This window comes from Drosophila eugracilis, unplaced genomic scaffold (assembly GCF_018153835.1).
Source record: "Drosophila eugracilis isolate 14026-0451.02 unplaced genomic scaffold, ASM1815383v1 contig_1960, whole genome shotgun sequence".
Classification (NCBI taxonomy): domain Eukaryota; kingdom Metazoa; phylum Arthropoda; class Insecta; order Diptera; family Drosophilidae; genus Drosophila; species Drosophila eugracilis.
Window position 1 is genome coordinate 51,760 of NW_024572822.1, and position 19,630 is coordinate 71,389.

Here is a 19,630-nt window from a genome sequence, read left to right on the forward strand (position 1 = left end):
TAACATCAAATGAAGAACCAACAAAGAAGAACCTGTAGATTCATCAGTTTAGCTGATAATACTTCTACAGTTTGGTCTCTGAAATTACTTTTTAGTTTCTGGCGACACCTTTTAGCTTTGTTTTTATAGCCGTTACTCGTAGAGTAAAAGGGTATACTAGATTCGTTGAAAAGTAAGTAAAAGATAGAAGGAAGCGTTTGCGACCCTATAAAGTGTATATATTCTTGATCAGGATCAATAGCGAAGTCGATTGAGCCCTGTCCGTCTGTCCGTCCGTCCATCCGTCCGTCCGTCCGTCCGTCGGTATGAACGCTGAGATCTCAGGAACTATAACAGATACAAAGTTTAGATTATCCATGAAGATTCTTGAGGTCACAGGACAGTGCAAGTTTATTACAGCATCCTGCCACGCCCACTAAAACGCCCACAAATCGCAAAAGACTAAAATTGCTGAAATCTCAGGAACTATTAAAGCTCTCAGGAACTATTAAAGCTAGAAAGTTGAAATTCAGAAAGTATAATCTGAAGATGCCAGCGCATCTTAAAGTGGTACTACTATCCGAACACACCCACCCATACGCCCACAAGGCCAAAAAGACGGTTTTCACATTTTTTAGAAAAGCTGATATCTCGGTAACTATAAATGACAAAAAAGTTCGAATTAAGGATGTAAGTTTTTATGATGCTCCCAATGCGAATTGTTTTTTTCCGATCAAGCCACGCCCACTCTAACGCACACAAAACCCGAAATACCAAAAATGATAAAATCTCAAAAACTATAAGAGCTACAAAAATTTGCTTAGGAACACGTATTTAAGAGATGCCTCTACAACTTTCCACGAAGTTGCATCCGGCCACGCGCACTCTAACGCCCACAAACCGCGGAAAACTGTGGCGTCTATAATATTATTATGAATGCCTTTGTTAGACCTTGTATAACTTATTTCTGTTAATATCTATCGATTTACCAAAGATTTTTCAAATCGAAACATTATTTCGGTATTTATAAAAAAATTAAGGTTATAAGGCCTCACATGGGCAGTGACGTCACTATAAGCATACTCAACATACTTCCTCTGACAATAGGTGGCGCCTCGTGAATTTCCCCTAGCAAAATAATATTTTAAAATTTTGTAAAACAGTAACGGGTACCTTATAGTCGCGGCACTCGACTATTATTGCAATAGCTAATTGTTCGTGTTCACTTTTTATTGAGTCAATATTATCCATCGAGAAAACTTGTTAAATTTTCTGCTTTACCATCAAATACTAGTATAAGCTTTGATGCAGTGTTGATAAAATCAATATTTGACTGTGCCATTGTAATAAATTTTTCTTCAACTATGCTCGAGCTAGTGTCTGAATCTGCAAAATTGTTAAAATCAGACATTGGTAAACCTGGTATAGTGCGATTATTTATTTCTTCCTCTTCCAAGTCCTCTTGGTCAATATTAATAACTTCTTTTGATTCTGGTTCTTTACCAGTTTTGATTATAACTGACGTATTAAGTATATTAGGTATTGATGTATCTAGCTTGAACTTTTATCTAATGGTTGTTAAACCACTTGAGTTACTTGATACCAAAGATCTTGATTAAATTTGTCCCTATGTTCATATATTAGTATTCGTGCTTGATTAAAGCATTTAACCAATATTTCTGCGTGTTTTTCTGTATCTGTCTGTATTGGGTAAGCGAGTTATACGATTTGTCAAATTCTGCTCTAATGTTTGATAATTCCTTTGATAATTCATTCCATTATATTATGGATATGAATTATTTCTTAAATATCATCGTAACAATTGCTCTACCTAAGATTGGATGTCTATTCTTCATCTAACTTGCACACGTGGAATTAGTAAATACTAAATGCTGAACTCTTTTACTGAAGTATGGGTCCCTTTCATATGTTTCGCTAATGGGTCTTTGTGAATCATGCTTTGTCGCCGATCACGGGGAATGCCTTAAAACAAACGCTGGACAATAGTTGGAGTTCGTTTGTATGCGTGTTGGCGTGGGTGTGTGCGTTGTTGGTTTATTCTGAAAGAATAACAATAGGTACTTAACTCTTACATTAACTTAATTAACTTAATGGCTCAAGTCGGTCTAAATGATCCGCCAAAATCGGTTTTCCTTACCCGATTCTAGTAAGGCCGAATAACATAAACTAAAACTACCAGACTTTATAAATTACTGATTTCGACGATCGGCTAACTTTCGATAGCCCTTATCCGTTAAGCGACATGCTTGAATATACATACATATATATATTGTTTTAAATTTACTTTATTTCCTTGTTATAACTTATTTAAAAACATTTTATTATATTTTTTTTTCATTAACATTTGTTGTTTGTGCGCTTTGTTCTTTTTTTTTTAATTCTGTCCAAGTCCTTGTACAAGTTTTGAAGGCAATTGGCGGACATTATTAAAACAATTATTATTAGCATTATGTTTACAAATTCCAAATCAATATTATTTGGTTCAACCTTATTTATTACGTTAGCAGTGGAGTACACTGTCTTAACGTCTAGGATACCCATTATTGTTTAATTAGAATTATAATTATAATTATACTTCTTATTTATTTCCTCACTGAATTTACTTATCGAGATACTTCTCATCTTCATCATCAACCTGATAAAGGCCTTTCTATTCCTTTTTTCGCTTTCTTTACATATATCCTACCGATAGTTTCGCATAGACTTACTGGCTATACTTCTAAACGAGCGGAAATGGTTTCGGACGATTTTGCAAAAATGTTGATTTATAATTAATTATAGTATTTTATAATTAATTATTAATGATTCGCATAATTGAAGTACGTACTGATGATTCGCATCCTCTGACTCAGCGGGTCGTCGCCGGTTGGCTACACTGAGGCTCCTTCGCAGGCGAAAGTGGCAGGTTGCCCATCTCGCTGTTGATCTGCTGCTGATGTCCGTGGCCTATTGCTCAGGCGGGGCCGGTGCCGATCCTTTGAATTGAATGCCGCAGAGTATAGTGGTCCGCGGCAGTCGGTCGGGCAGACTTCTGGTCGTTTCAGCAGTGGCTTGGGAGTATTTGGTTTTTTTTATTAGCTTTTGATTTATAATTTTTATTTAATTTCCTGAGTGAGTTGTGACTTGTGGTACTCTATTTTGGAGGGTTTTTCTTTAAAATTCAAGCTCATTATAAAGTTTTTGAGCCGTCGTCCATGCGGGTGGTTTAGACTGTGCAAATAGCAGCCACTTTATGTGCGCTATTCTCTTAATAATTTTATTTTTCTGACCTTCACGTACCATCACTCACACTCTATTCACTCAGACTTTTTTTTATACATATCTTCATGTAGCCTTGTATTGTTGCCCATTAATCTTCTTCCATGTAGAACTTTCCAATTGTTGTTGTCAAATTCTTGATTCTTGATTTTTCTTCTTGCTGTTGTTGAGTCCAGTTGCATGGTGTCACGGTCGCCATGTAGAATTCATCAAACACAGTGTGGGAACCATGCTGACTCGGATCTAAGAGGGGTATGCTAAGAGTGCATATCATATTATATTACGATTATATTCTTCAAAATTCAACGATATTATTTCTCCAAAGCGTAAAAAATCAAATTCATGGGTGCCGCACATCATCAGTACCCCCACTTCTTGCCCTGTCCGTCTGTCCGTCCGTCCGTCCGTCCATCCGTCCGTCCGTCCGTCCGTCCGTCCGTCGGTATGAACGCTGAGATCTCAGGAACTATAACAGATACAAAGTTTAGATTATCCATGAAGATTCTTGAGGTCACAGGACAGTGCAAGTTTATTACAGCATCCTGCCACGCCCACTAAAACGCCCACAAATCGCAAAAAAATAAAATTGCTGAAATCTCAGGAACTATTAAAGCTAGAAAGTTGAAATTCAGAAAGTATAATCTGAAGATGCCAGCGCATCTTAAAGTGGTACTACTATCCGGACACACCCACCCATACGCCCACAAGGCCAAAAAGACGGTTTTCACATTTTTTAGAAAAGCTGATATCTCGGTAACTATAAATGACAAAAAAGTTCGAATTAAGGATGTAAGTTTTTATGATGCTCCCAATGCGAATTGTTTTTTTCCGATCAAGCCACGCCCACTCTAACGCACACAAAACCCGAAATACCAAAAATGATAAAATCTCAAAAACTATAAGAGCTACAAAAATTTGCTTAGGAACACGTATTTAAGAGATGCCTCTACAACTTTCCACGAAGTTGCATCCGGCCACGCGCACTCTAACGCCCACAAACCGCGGAAAACTGTGGCGTCTATAATATTATTATGAATGCCTTCGTTTGACCTTGTATAACTTATTTCTGTTAATATCTATCGATTTACCAAAGATTTTTCAAATCGAAACATTATTTCGGTATTTATAAAAAAATTAAGGTTATAAGGCCTCACATGGGCAGTGACGTCACTATAAGCATACTCAACATACTTCCTCTGACAATAGGTGGCGCCTCGTGAATTTCCCCTAGCAAAATAATATTTTAAAATTTTGTAAAACAGTAACGGGTACCTTATAGTCGCGGCACTCGACTATTATTGCAATAGCTAATTGTTCGTGTTCACTTTTTATTGAGTCAATATTATCCATCGAGAAAACTTGTTAAATTTTCTGCTTTACCATCAAATACTGGTATAAGCTTTGATGCAGTGTTGATAAAATCAATATTTGACTGTGCCATTGTAATAAATTTTTCTTCAACTATGCTCGAGCTAGTGTCTGAATCTGCAAAATTGTTAAAATCAGACATTGGTAAACCTGGTATAGTGCGATTATTTATTTCTTCCTCTTCCAAGTCCTCTTGGTCAATATTAATAACTTCTTTTGATTCTGGTTCTTTACCAGTTTTGATTATAACTGACGTATTAAGTATATTAGGTATTGATGTATCTAGCTTGAACTTTTATCTAATGGTTGTTAAACCACTTGAGTTACTTGATACCAATGATCTTGATTAAATTTGTCCCTATGTTCATATATTAGTATTCGTGCTTGATTAAAGCATTTAACCAATATTTCTGCGTGTTTTTCTGTATCTGTCTGTATTGGGTAAGCGACTTATACGATTTGTCAAATTCTGCTCTAATGTTTGATAATTCCTTTGATAATTCATTCCATTATATTATGGATATGAATTATTTCTTAAATATCATCGTAACAATTGCTCTACCTAAGATTGGATGTCTATTCTTCATCTAACTTGCACACGTGGAATTAGTAAATACTAAATGCTGAACTCTTTTACTGAAGTATGGGTCCCTTTCATATGTTTCGCTAATGGGTCTTTGTGAATCATGCTTTGTCGCCGATCACGGGGAATGCCTTAAAACAAACGCTGGACAATAGTTGGAGTTCGTTTGTATGCGTGTTGGCGTGGGTGTGTGCGTTGTTGGTTTATTCTGAAAGAATAACAATAGGTACTTAACTCTACTTCTTACATTAACTTAATCTAACTTTAATGGCTCAAGTCGGTCTAAATGATCCGCCAAAATCGGTTTTCCTTACCCGATTCTAGTAAGGCCGAATAACATAAACTAAAACTACCAGACTTTATAAATTACTGATTTCGACGATCGGCTAACTATCGATAGCCCTAATCCGTTAAGCGACATGCTTGAATATACATACATATATATATTGTTTTAAATTTACTTTATTTCCTTGTTATAACTTATTTAAAAACATTTTATTATATTTTTTTTTCATTAACATTTGTTGTTTATGCGCTTTGTTCTTTTTTTTTAATTCTGTCCAAGTCCTTGTACAAGTTTTGAAGGCAATTGGCGGACATTATTAAAACAATTATTATTAGCATTATGTTTACAAATTCCAAATCAATATTATTTGGTTCAACCTTATTTATTACGTTAGCAGTGGAGTACACTGTCTTAACGTCTAGGATACCCATTATTGTTTAATTAGAATTATAATTATAATTATACTTCTTACTTATTTCCTCACTGAATTTACTTATCGAGATACTCTTCATCTTCATCATCAACCTGATAAAGGCCTTTCTATATCCCTTTTTTCGCTTTCTTTACATATATCCTACCGATAGTTTCGCATAGACTTACTGGCTATACTTCTAAACGAGCGGAAATGGTTTCGGACGATTTTGCAAAAATGTTGATTTATAATTAATTATAGTATTTTATAATTAATTATTAATGATTCGCATAATTAAAGTACGTACTGATGATTCGCATCCTCTGACTCAGCCGGTCGTCGCCGGTTGGCTACACTGAGGCTCTTCGCAGGCGAAAGTGGCAGGTTGCCCATCTCGCTGTTGATCTGCTGCTGATGTCCGTGGCCTATAGCTCAGGCGGGGCCGGTGCCGATCCTTTGAATTGAATGCCGCAGAGTATAGTGGTCCGCGGCAGTCGGTCGGGCAGACTTCTGGTCGTTTCGGCAGTGGCTTGGGAGTATTTGGTTTTTTTATTAGCTTTTGATTTATAATTTTTATTTAATTTCCTGAGTGAGTTGTGACTTGTGGTACTCTATTTTGGAGGGTTTTTCTTTAAAATTCAAGCTCATTATAAAGTTTTTGAGCCGTCGTCCATGCGGGTGGTTTAGACTGTGCAAATAGCAGCCACTTTATGTGCGCTATTCTCTTAATAATTTTATTTTTCTGACCTTCACGTACCATCACTCACACTCTATTCACTCAGACTTTTTTTTATACATATCTTCATGTAGCCTTGTATTGTTGCCCATTAATCTTCTTCCATGTAGAACTTTTCAATTGTTGTTGTCAAATTCTTGATTCTTGATTTTTCTTCTTGCTGTTGTTGAGTCCAGTTGCATGGTGTCACGGTCGCCATGTAGAATTCATCAAACACAGTGTGGGATCCATGCTGACTCGGATCTAAGAGGGGTATGCTAAGAGTGCATATCATATTATATTACGATTATATTCTTCAAAATTCAACGATATTATTTCTCCAAAGCGTAAAAAATCAAATTCATGGGTGCCGCACATCATCAGTACCCCCACTTCTTACCAACAGAACACTCAAGTTTCGTCGCAGCTGTTAAGTACGCCTATGGCCACGACTCCGGTGATGACGAGAAATTCGGCGTCCAAATTTACTGGTCATGAGGGTATGAAATCGTCGGATAGTCCGTCCCCTTTAAGGTCATTGGCCCCTATAGCCAATTCGCATTAACAACAACCCGCCCGATACACTGCATGGGAATTCCGTGGCCGGACCACTGGCTTGCACCGGCAGCGCAGGAATAGACCTGCTACGTCTGAATCAGATGTATTGGCTTATATACAAGCCAGATCGAAAGCCGACATAAAGATGGATGATATTACTAAATTTAAATATAAATATAACAGAAAAATATCGTCATTTAAGATACAAGTCCCCTCGGACAAAATGTGTTCAACCAAGTTCTGGCTGGATCACATTTTCCTCCAAGAACATCGACCGGGGAATATAAAAAAGAAAATTAGCCGACCTGTGGCGATAAAATTCTCACAGGTTAAACACACTGAGCAACTCCCTGCAAAAAACTAACATCGTCTCTTTTTCTTTTCTATCAGAAAACGAGGGAATTGCGTACTATGCTTCCTACTTTGTTTTCTGAGTCTTTCTTTTGCATTCCAAATTATTGTTTTTACCGAAACATGGCTAGTTTCGAAAATTCTTAACTCCGCAATTTTTACGAGCCGATTTAAACATACAAGCTTGAAAGATATCTTGGATCCCGGGGTGGAATTTTTTAATTTCTGTAGACTCTTCACTTGTATCTGGGGAGATTCATTTTCAATTCAATGATACCGAATTTAATTATTTCGGATCGAATTGGTATTACATCCCTCCTATCTCTGAGACATCTACGTATGAAGTGTACGGTAGTGCGTGAGTAGGAAGCGAACAATATACAGTGGGCCCTGTACTTTTTTGACTCCACAGGTTGGCGGCATTATCTTCGGAAGGGCTTTCGTCGGTGGATTCCCCATAGAGTGTACATGCGGTTTATGTTTAAGGTTGAAGCACCTTTTAGTTGATTAATATTAGGAATAAATTAAAAGGTTAATTAATTCAACTGCCAGTATAACTCGTCCCACTGTCCCGCCCCTAACGGCGATGCATTAGAGTTGGTTCAAGCATTGTTTCAAGTTAATTTTGTTCTTTCCTTAATTTCGATGACTAAGGAGCGTAAAGCAAAAGCTGTCTTGCCAAATGTAATTGTATTTTTATATATAAAAATATATCAATATATACTTTTTTGAAACTGCTGATGACAGGATTAGTTTTTTAATATTTAATTATCATTTATTTGTATTTTTGTTTTTGATTGCCAATGAACAATTCTTTACGATTTAGTCTTTATGATTATTATATTTAGCTTTAAAAGCCTTAAAAGCATTTTCCTAATATTAAAATGTATGATTATAATGTTCTAAATCTACTTTTTATTGCCTCACCTAGAATGACTTTCCTGTTAGGGCTTTTTCTTTATCAGCAAAATGGCCTTTCGAAAATCATGACACCACTCGGTTCCGAATAGCCAAGGCAGGAAGGGCGATCTTTATTCCTCGGAACATCTGAGGATCTGAGTGAAATATGACCGTTTGTCTGAGTCTAGTGAGGGTCACTCCCCAAATTTTTTGGCGAAGCACGCAATTCGTTTTTAAAGGAATGGCTGAAGGCCAAATGTACGAGGCCAAGACCACCACCCCAAGAGCCGACGAGGTGCAGCTGGATATTTTCGCGTGCACTCCCCTCACATCTCTGCAACACCCAGGCCGAACAACGTAAATTATTACAGGATTAAGTAAGAGTTTTTGAGTTTTTGTAAACAATATATTATTATTATATATTAACTTTATAACCAAAAAATTACGTAGTTAATGTATCCGCATTCTGTCAAACGCCATAATTTTACCGTATAAAGTTTTAATTTCCACGGTTTCTACTAATACCGTATGCTGGAGGCTCACCTCATTGGAAGCTAGTCTGTAAACTAGACAAATCATCTGAAAAACCTTCCTTAAGTCGTGTCCATTTTATAAGCGTTTCTGGTGATCGATACAGAAAAATAAGCTTCCCATATAAGTCCTCTTCAAGACGGTACTCCTGAGTTTCACGAACCAAATATATATCGTTGCATAATTTTAATACTCGATCGACATATGGTAAATCCTCAAACATAATACGTCTGTGATTGTTGGCAATAATGGATCGAATAACCCTGGAAACCACATATACAAATGTTGTATATAGTCCAATAATCCTTATAAATATTTAATTTAATTAAAACGAAAAAAAGAAATATGAAGATATACATACCCAGTTTTCTCTAAAAAACTCATAGCAGACGGAAAAGATTTATCATTAAATATGTAAAGGACAACTCCATTTTCACAGTTACTTAATGGTAATGCAGACAGAATATCCGTATAAAATCTATCATCGCAATAATCATTCATTTCCCACCATTCCTTATTATCAATTTTTTTTTTTTTCAGTATCATTGGACGAGTAAATTTCCCTATAAAAGGAAATATTAATAAGATATGATGATTGGATATTTTAAGACTTAAAAGCTTTTGTATAAGCTATATATAAAGAAATTCGTATAATACCAAGATTGCTCCCTTTGGCCCCGAATAAAAAAAGGAAGGTTATTGTTTTTCTGACAATCCCACAACGCAACAAGCCCCCGCTGCGTCAATTACATTTCAAGCTGGAATTTGAGGGAGTACACAAGGAAGTAAAAAGGTTACAAATTAAAGTCTTTTATCCACAATTACTCACATACTTACACTTCACTTTTTTTGGGTAAGTCCATCTTGAACCGAGATACCCAACCTGTTTGAATGTATAACCAAATCGTAATTTTTCGTTTGTTGTTGCCAGGCACAACCATGGACCATATATATAGTTTTTCAAGTCAGCAAGCTTCAATGACCTTCAGAGCTGCGCATACCCAGTTTTTCTAAACTTTTATGTATCAAATGTGTAACGTTGAACGTTACAAGTATAGCTCAGTACTGAACCAAGATCTGGCATAGAGTTATTATTAAGCAAGAAATTAAATGTACATGCGACTGCATACGAGAAGTAAGGAAAAGCCATTTCTAGTGCAGATTTAAAATTCATTAATCTGTCACATAAGTGTTATCTCAGCTCGATTAAAACGTCATTTGACAAGGATGCACGCTATGCGTGTGTATGCGACTCGGAATATAATTCCCATCCCTTATTCCCAAAAAGAAAAAAATAATATTTTTTATTTCACATAAAACTTTTATTCATTTATGATTAATATAATAAAATTGTTTTTCTAACTCTGATCTTTCGAATGTAAAGTGTTCAGTATATTTCATTGTTTCTTTCTTGTTCAACTTGATTGAGGAACATAATAATTAATTTATGCCACCTGTTTCTAGATATGTTTTACAACTAATAATTATACAAAAAATTGCAGAGCTGCGACTCCGTGTTGACAACGATAGAGAACGATGGGGCGAGCCGAGCAATCGGCGACTCGCGAGCGCTTATCTCATCTTTTCTCATAGATAAAAGAGATAATTCAGCATACAGTGATGCTGAACAAATTGTAAGCCATAATTCTGGTATTAGCTAGATTACTGCTCCCGACAAACTCCCCCCGTTGGAAGAGCCATACTTCCAAGCGAAGTGGTTTCGAAGGGGAGGACAGCTAATTTCCGTGCGGATCACCGCAACTCGATCGACGCCGTTATTTCCGGAGACAGTGGTCTCCACCCTGCCGAGGCGCCACCGCAAGGGGGGTAAGTTGTCCTCCTTGATGAGGACGATGCTGCCTAGCTTAGCATGGCCATGTCCGATTCTTCCACTTGAAAGCTGGCCAGAAGAGCGGGTTCTCGACGAAGGTAAAGATGAAAATGACGACGACGATTATAATGAGGATATATTGGGGCCGCCGCCTATTCCAGTACTTCTGGTTCCACCTGCCACCGCCAGCACTGCCAACGAGGAGGAGGAAGTGGATGTACAGCCAAATCCAGCAGGCAATACGAAGTCCATGAATTTAGCAAGGGTAGTTATTCATTAAAACAAGGCGAGGAAATTTTAAGCAATCAGCTGTTGTGATCTGTGACATGTGCTCCAACCAAGACGAGTGCAAAGATTGCGGTAGGGATTCATCCCAGTCAAGCTTATCCTTCCATAGGAGCTGCTTAAAAATCTTTAGCTTGGGGGATGATCAGGGCTATTAATCCAAGTGGATATTGCCGAAAGAATGCTGCGCTTGGTTGCAGTCTGGGTACAGGGTCCGACAGGGTATCTCAACCAAATGTAACCTCGAGTGCCTTAAAACGTACGTGGGAAGGTTGCGGTTGAAATAGTTTCTCGCCTAGAGCATCCTCCTTCGAAATAGTTGTTATAGTATCTGGGACACTTATCTTTAATTTGTCAGAAATTGACTCAGGCTCAGACTGAGTGCTGAAGTTGAGCGCGTATAGGCCAAGTCTGGTTTTCTGCAGGGTGGGTAAATGGTTTCCTAATCGAAATTGTCCAATACAAAGAAGAATAAACTTGCTCCAATAATCAAGTCAATTCGCTGACTTTTGTAGACGGGCTCGGCGGTCGGCGGGCTCGGGATTTCCACGGTATTTTCCACTCAGATGGGTTAAGGTCGAACTGTGGGTGATAATCGGTGATTGACCGGGTAATGGCAGCTTCAAGCGACATGCATACATACTTGGCATTAGCAGATTGTGAGAAAATGTTATCCGACTCATCCAATGCTAGCGAGGACTCGCTTATCCCTGATATGGAGATGATTGAGCGATGGATTTGGAGTTGCAGTTGATTTGGAAACGAGAGGTGACGAAGTTGATTTGAGAGGCCGAGTCGAGTAAGGCCCGGCAAGGCACGAATACGCCAGAGCGGTTTTTTAAATAAACTATTGTGGTGGCAAGCAACACGTAATCGGCATTATTTGGCGACGAAGCTATAGATGGTGGTTTGGGCAAGGCTATAGAAACTAAAGATGAACTATGTGGCGGCTTTTTAGGACCAGGCTGCGGAAGGGTTGGAATGAGATTCGATTGGATATGCAAAAGAGTATGATGCTTCTGGTGGCAGTTCCTACAGCTGGCAGATCTGCATTGCCGTAAGCTGCGTCCCTTCCGTAGGCAATTCAAGCAAAGGTGCATCTTTTTTTCGTTGTAGCGCTGAGTTGGAGTCAATCCTAGAAGCGTAGTATGCACATATTATCGTATCGAATACACACTGTACATATGTCAACATTGTTCTTACTTGGCGACCATGACAGTCTTGTCATGCTTTATATTCGACAATAGTTAAAGGTCTTGGTCCATCCTTCGGCTTCGCCTCCAGTGCCTCTTGAAGTGAGGATTTGTCGTTTCGTGGTACGGGTGTACCATCCATACCTTTCCAACGGCGTACAGCCAGCGGATATTGCTTGCCGTACTAGTACTCCTCTTTTGAATCCCAGATCGTTGGCATAGTGGGCGGTCCTGCCTACCATGCGTTGTAAATGGTTCTTCTTGTTCCTTTTATTATTATTAATTTTCTATTGATTTTATTTCATTCTTATGGTTCTTTATGGATCACATTAATATTCGGTTTTTTTTCTGGATATAATTTTTGATTTAGAAATAATTTTGTAATGATTCTTTATTTTTAAATGTTTCGTGTATGAAGTGTTTTTAATTTTGCACTTTTTCGCACTTTCACTTGTCCTGTCACGGTCGCCATGTAATATTGTGAGAAATCATAATACGTTGTCGTTGTGAGTGGTATTTCAGACTAAACTTTTATTCGCAATAATTTCTTCTTAAATACTAAAAGCTGAAGTGAGCAGTGATAGGAGTATATGCATGCATTGGCATGTTTGTCTTATGTTTATATATACCACGAGACGGCTGGTGTTAGCTGGTGTAAGAGCCAGTCGTCTCCGTGGGAATGCATGGTCAGCATTTTAGGTCCGGCTCGTTGGCTGGACTCTTGAGAAGGAATGTGTTAGTTTGTATGGGCATATACAATGTATGTATTCATGTAATTAAAATATAATTAAAATTATATACTCCGCTCGCAACAATATCTATGGCTTGCAATTGCCTTCGTATGATTATTTTTCTTATAAAATATATGGCCAATATTTTTTTATGACAACAGTTACCATTAACGAAGTATGACCAGTACCATGATAAAATCTAATTCATGTAACTTTAATTTATGCAGTTTTTAATATTTGCTGTGTGGTTAACTAAAGGTGTGCCTAACGGATTCCAAATAATTTCAGGTGTCTTGCTCATCTCTCCTATGTGTGACAACGCCAGTGTCCCTTGATCTTCTAACTGAATACTGTCATGAGCTACCAAGATATCATTATCTTTTCGAGCAGTACAATCAGATCTAATTTATAAAATCCCTAGTTCCGGTAAATCAATTATCTCTAACTTCGAGTGGCTGCATTGAAGTCGAGCCTTTGTATTAACCTAAATTCCTTACCTTTATTCTTACTTACTAAATTCCAAGAAGAAACTACGATTTCCACATCGCCCATTGGGTCAAGATAAATTGCTGACGTTTTCAAAAAAAATATAGTCAAACGGAACACGACGTTTTTTCACTCGAATAATTACTTGGCGACCATAACAGTCCTGTCGTGGTCGCCAGACAATATGACATTACATTATTACATGGCGACCGTGACAGGACCAGTGAAAGTGCAAAAATAAAAACACTACTATCAAACTTGACAATTTTCAATGTAATCCAAAAACAAAACAAAAAAAAAAGATTTAATGTAATACTCCTTTAAAAAAAACTGACATTCCTTATAGTGCTTTCGACAGAGTGATAGTAGACACTATTGGTCCACTACCGAAATCTGAGAATGGTAATGAATATGCAGTGATCTAGCAAAATATTTAGTTTTCAATTGCAAATAAATTTACAAAAACTGCCTCAAAAGCTATATTTGAAGATTGTATTCTAAGTGCATCCAATGAAGACGTTCATTACGGACACTAGAAGACTCTAAGCAAATACAACAAAAAAAATATAGACACACACAGCTACATATTATATAACATATTATCAGCAGACCGTAAATAAAACAGAAGCAATACGCAAAAAAAAAATAATATTCATAAAAACAAACAGTAGATAAAGTTTCGTTAGTTTTAATTTTATGAACAATTTCTACAAAAATTTTATATAATAATTCATAAAGCCCATTTCTAATATAAATACGTATGGCCATGCATGGAATTAATACGGCAAATAAGATATAATTTATATAAAAAACACAAAAAAGAAAATTCGGTATCAATATAAATTTTTGGATTCTAATAATAATATTTACATTTAAAAATATGTTAAAAACAAAAAAAAAACAGGAAAAATGTTTACTATCATATTATAAATTTAAATACATATTATATAATATTGAAAATAACTACATAATATTACGTTATTTTTCAAAAGGAGGGAGATGTAGTATGCAAATTAAATTTATCACTCGTGAATTTGTTAAAAAAATTTATTTTAATTTTTTATATTCACCTATTTACTATTACAAAATTATTTTGGTTCGTAACTTATTTTTCACTGTTCACAACTTTATCTTTTGTTCTGTCTTACTCGGTTGCAAAATCGGACTGCCCTGCTTTGGGTCAATGATCAATAATCAAACCTCTGCTTAAGAGATTTATCACAAAAATCTGATTAAGAGAGTCATCGAAGAGAGTCGGAAAAAGATAATGAAATTTGTCTATTAAATTTTAAATTGAAATTTTACAGAAGTGAAGTTCTACCGGAAATTAATGTTTACTTTAGCGGACTTGGGACTCTGATGTTTACAATATCGGCTTGGATGTTTACAGAATCCGTTTGAAGCGAATCGCTCGAAACTGATCTGGGTGGGAATCGATTGGAATCTTTGTTTACAGAAATAGCTGAACACGGGTTAATCTCGGAGTCAGTCAAAGTTAATTGGAAAGAGCTCTTGGCTCAAAGTTATTTATAAATTGGGCGAGGGCCCCTAAATAATGTGTCTCATAACTCCCCCCATACTAAATTGAATCGTCCCGATTCATTGGAACTGATGGGTATAATGAATGTAATTGATTAGTCAACTCGACAATGATATTTTTTTTCACAAGGACCATTCCTTCAAGATGTAGAAAACAACGAACACAAGGCTATCATAATAGAAGAAACACACAGTAGAGCTCACAGAGGACTGTATGAAAACTATAATCAAATCTGTAGATTGTATTACTGGCCAAAGTTATATTTAAAATTAAAAGAATATATTAAAAACCGTAGTATTTGCAATGAAAACAAATATAACAGACACCGAATTAAAATTCCGATTGGTAAAGCCCCAATTCCATCTAAAGAGGGCGAAAATTTACATATTGATATATATTACGCGCAAGGTCTCATTTTTATAACTTGTATTGACGCCTATTCCAAATTTCTAGTAGTTAAAGAAATCCAAAATAAATTAAATATTGAAAATAAAGTAATGACACTACTTAAACAGTTTCCTCAAGCCAAAATAATAATGACCGATAACGAACCGAGCCTTACTTCTGCTCAATTTAAATCTTTCGCACAAAGAAGTGGTTTAACTTTACATTACGCAGACCCGAGGCACAGTACCTCAAACGGTCAAGTTGAAAGGGCACATTCGACATTAACAGAATTAGCCCGCTGCATCAAAGAACAATTTAATTTAACAGACTATACCGAAATCGTAATACGAGCCGCGCAAGAATATAATAAAACCATTGATACAACAACCAATCAAAAACCCTTTGACAAACTTTGCAATAAAATCGAGCACGATACTATTCCTATACTGTTAAAAACTACACAAGAGAAAATGTTAGAGGAACATAACAAAGACAGAAAAATAAAGGACTATCATGTAGGAGAAGTAATTTACGAAAAGAAACTCTAGATATAAAAAACAGGTAGTTAAGGAAAATCACCCTAATAAAGTTATTATTAATAACAGAAACCGTACGATTCATAAAGATAATATTAAATTTTAAACAAATTGATTTATTTTTAAATTCCAGATAATGAATTCAAAATGTACTTATTATTGCTAGTAGCTACAACCAAATCCGAAATTATGGATTACACAAACCATGATTTTTTTCTTTACAAGGATACCAAATAAGTCCTTATTTATGAATCATACGCAGATTTATTTCATATAACTAAATTAAGTTTTTATAAAGATATAATTAATCTTGAAACAGAATTTTTAAACAGACATAACAATTAGAATTGTAAAATATCACACGACTTAAAACTTATTAAAATACTTATGTCTCAAATAGTACCCACTAGATCAAAAAGAGGTATTAATGAATTAGGCACAATTTGGAAATGGATAGCAGGAACACCAGATCACGATGATTTCATAACAGTTCAAAATAAAATGGATGATTTGATAAAAAACAATAATGACCAATTCGTTATTAATTCTAAAATATTTAAAGAAATTAAAATTCTATCTGACACTTTTAAAACCGCTTTTAAAGATCAAGAGATTCCATTGAGAAAATACCGCCTCCGCTTGCTTACTTACGATCTTATTAACTTAATGGATACAATTATACTTGCTAAAATTGATGTATTTAACACTAAAATTTTAAACAATGATGACATACAGGAAATTTATAAACATGAACAAAAACCTGTAATTATTACTGATCTATTGGATATATCTGAATTTAAAATCGCTTTGCACCAAAATCTTATTATTATATATATTAAATACCCCATAATTATCGATCGTTGTGAAATTAATAAGTCAAGATCCATTTCACATAGTGATGGAAAATTGTTAATCAATAATCATGTCGGAAAATGTAAAAATAAGTTTTATGTAATGTCTAATTTTAAGACGGAATTATTTAACAACTATTGCACATTAAACCCAGAAGGTTCATGTATTACCAGATTACTCAATGGGGAAAAATCCTTATGTAATAAAATAAGAGAAAAAAATAAAAATATAGATGTAATCCAAGAAGGAGCCATTTTTGTAAACGGAGATAATACTGTTAATGACACTCATTAAGATGGGCCATATTTAATCATCTTTAATAGTACCACTAAAATTAATAATAAATACTACACTATTGTAGACAATAAGATATTGGAATATATCACTGCACGAAAATATACTGACTTCTTAATATCCGAATATATTATATCAAATGATTACGTATTAAATCATTTTATTCAAATTAAACAAACTCAAATACCAATTACATTAATATTGACCATAATCGCATTTATATATTTAATTACCATGCTTTTAATTAAAAACAGAAAATTCTTAATATTCAAACCACGGCAAATTAATATTGAAATACAACCAGAAACTAATATCCCCGACAAGGAAAATACCGTAGAAGAAAATATCATTGTCGAGTTGACTAATCAATTACATTCATTATACCCATCAGTTCCAATGAATCGGGACGATTCAATTTAGTATGGGGGGAGTTATGAGACAAATTACTTAGGGGCCCTCGCCCAATTTATAAATAACTTTGAGCCAAGAGCTCTTTCCAATTAACTTTGACTGACTCCGAGATTAACCCGTGTTCAGCTATTTCTGTAAACAAAAATTCCAATCGATTCCCACCCAGAACAGTTTCGAGCGATTCGCTTCAAACGGATTCTGTAAACATCCAAGCCGATATTGTAAACATCAGAGGCCCAAGTCCGCTAAAGTAAACATTAATTTCCGGTAGAACTTCACTTCTGTAAAATTTCAATTTAAAATTTAATAGACAAATTTCATTATCTTTTTCCGACTCTCTTCGATGACTCTCTTAATCAGATTTTTGTGATAAATCTCTTAAGCAGAGGTTTGATTATTGATCATTGACCCAAAGCAGGGCAGTCCGATTTTGCAACCGAGTAAGACAGAACAAAAGATAAAGTTGTGAGCAGTGAAAAATAAGTTACGAACCAAAATAATTTTGTAATAGTAAATAGGTGAATATAAAAAATTAAAATAAATTTTTTTAACAAATTCACGAGTGATAAATTTAATTTGCATACTACATCTCCCTCCTTTTGAAAAATAACGTAATATTATGTAGTTATTTTCAATATTATATAATATGTATTTAAATTTATAATATGATAGTAAACATTTTTCCTGTTTTTTTTTTGTTTTTAACATATTTTTAAATGTAAATATTATTATTAGAATCCAAAAATTTATATTGATACCGAATTTTCTTTTTTGTGTTTTTTATATAAATTATATCTTATTTGCCGTATTAATTCCATGCATGGCCATACGTATTTATATTAGAAATGGGCTTTATGAATTATTATATAAAATTTTTGTAGAAATTGTTCATAAAATTAAAACTAACGAAACTTTATCTACTGTTTGTTTTTATGAATATTATTTTTTTTTGCGTATTGCTTCTGTTTTATTTACGGTCTGCTGATAATATGTTATATAATATGTAGCTGTGTGTGTCTATATTTTTTTGTTGTATTTGCTTAGAGTCTTCTAGTGTCCGTAATGAACGTCTTCATTGGATGCACTTAGAATACAATCTTCAAATATAGCTTTTGAGGCAGTTTTTGTAAATTTATTTGCAATTGAAAACTAAATATTTTGCTAGATCACTGCATATTCATTACCATTCTCAGATTTCGGTAGTGGACCAATAGTGTCTACTATCACTCTGTCGAAAGCACTATAAGGAATGTCAGTTTTGTTTAAAGGAGTATTACATTAAATCTTTTTTTTTTGTTTTGTTTTTGGATTACATTGAAAATTGTCAAGTTTGATAGTAGTGTTTTTATTTTTGCACTTTCACTGGTCCTGTCACGGTCGCCATGTAATAATGTAATGTCATATTGTCTGGCGACCACGACAGGACTGTTATGGTCGCCAAGTAATTATTCGAGTGAAAAAACGTCGTGTTCCGTTTGACTATTTTTTTTTGAAAACGTCAGCAATTTATCTTGACCCAATGGGCGATGTGGAAATCGTAGTTTCTTCTTGGAATTTAGTAAGTAAGAATAAAGGTAAGGAATTTAGGTTAATACAAAGGCTCGACTTCAATGCAGCAACTCGAAGTTAGAGATAATTGATTTACCGGAACTAGGGATTTTATAAATTAGATCTGATTGTACTGCTCGAAAAGATAATGATATCTTGGTAGCTCATGACAGTATTCAGTTAGAAGATCAAGGGACACTGGCGTTGTCACACATAGGAGAGATGAGCAAGACACCTGAAGTTATTTGGAATCCGTTAGGCACACCTTTAGTTAACCACACAGCAAATATTAAAAACTGCATAAACTAAAGTTACATGAATTAGATTTTATCATGGTACTGGTCATACTTCGTTAATGGTAACTGTTGTCATAAAAAAATATTGGCCATATATTTTATAAGAAAAATAAACATACGAAGGCAATTGCAAGCCATAGATATTGTTGCGAGCGGAGTATATAAATTTAATTCGGTTTTAATTACATTAATATATACATTATATATGCCCATACAAACTAACACTTTCCGTTTCAAGCGTCCGGCAAGCGAGCAGGCCATAAAATGCTGACCATGCA

General features: G+C 35.2%; 1 protein-coding gene across 3 annotated transcripts; it reads right to left on the reverse strand.

The window, feature by feature from the left end:
• Window positions 1-10,325: 10,325 nt before the first annotated feature.
• On the reverse strand, window positions 10,326-15,408 carry LOC121529849. 3 transcript variants are annotated; one of them, XR_005993659.1, is made up of 4 exons: window positions 14,559-15,408; window positions 12,282-12,619; window positions 11,722-12,213; window positions 10,326-11,660 (listed from the first exon to the last, which is right to left on the reverse strand). XR_005993659.1 is itself a non-coding variant. In XM_041817842.1 (2 exons), exons 1-2 carry the CDS (start codon window positions 12,304-12,306, stop codon window positions 11,783-11,785), a joined length of 456 nt encoding a protein of 151 aa, XP_041673776.1. In that variant the 5' UTR covers window positions 12,307-12,929; the 3' UTR covers window positions 11,690-11,782. The 3 variants fall into 3 exon arrangements, 1 of the variants encoding a protein (XP_041673776.1); XR_005993658.1 differs by lacking the exon at window positions 14,559-15,408 and having other exon boundaries at window positions 12,282-12,930; XM_041817842.1 differs by lacking the exons at window positions 10,326-11,660; window positions 14,559-15,408 and having other exon boundaries at window positions 11,690-12,213; window positions 12,282-12,929.
• Between the last annotated feature and the right edge of the window lie 4,222 nt (window positions 15,409-19,630).

What these genes read in the sequence shown, in the direction of transcription:
- LOC121529849 (XM_041817842.1), bottom strand. Translation starts at nt 12,306, where the DNA reads ATGACAAGACTGTCATGGTCGCCAA. An exon ending in AAGACTGTCATGGTCGCCAA is followed by an intron (nt 12,214 to 12,281) that starts GTAAGAACAATG and finishes CTACGCTTCTAG; the next exon opens with GATTGACTCCAACTCAGCGC.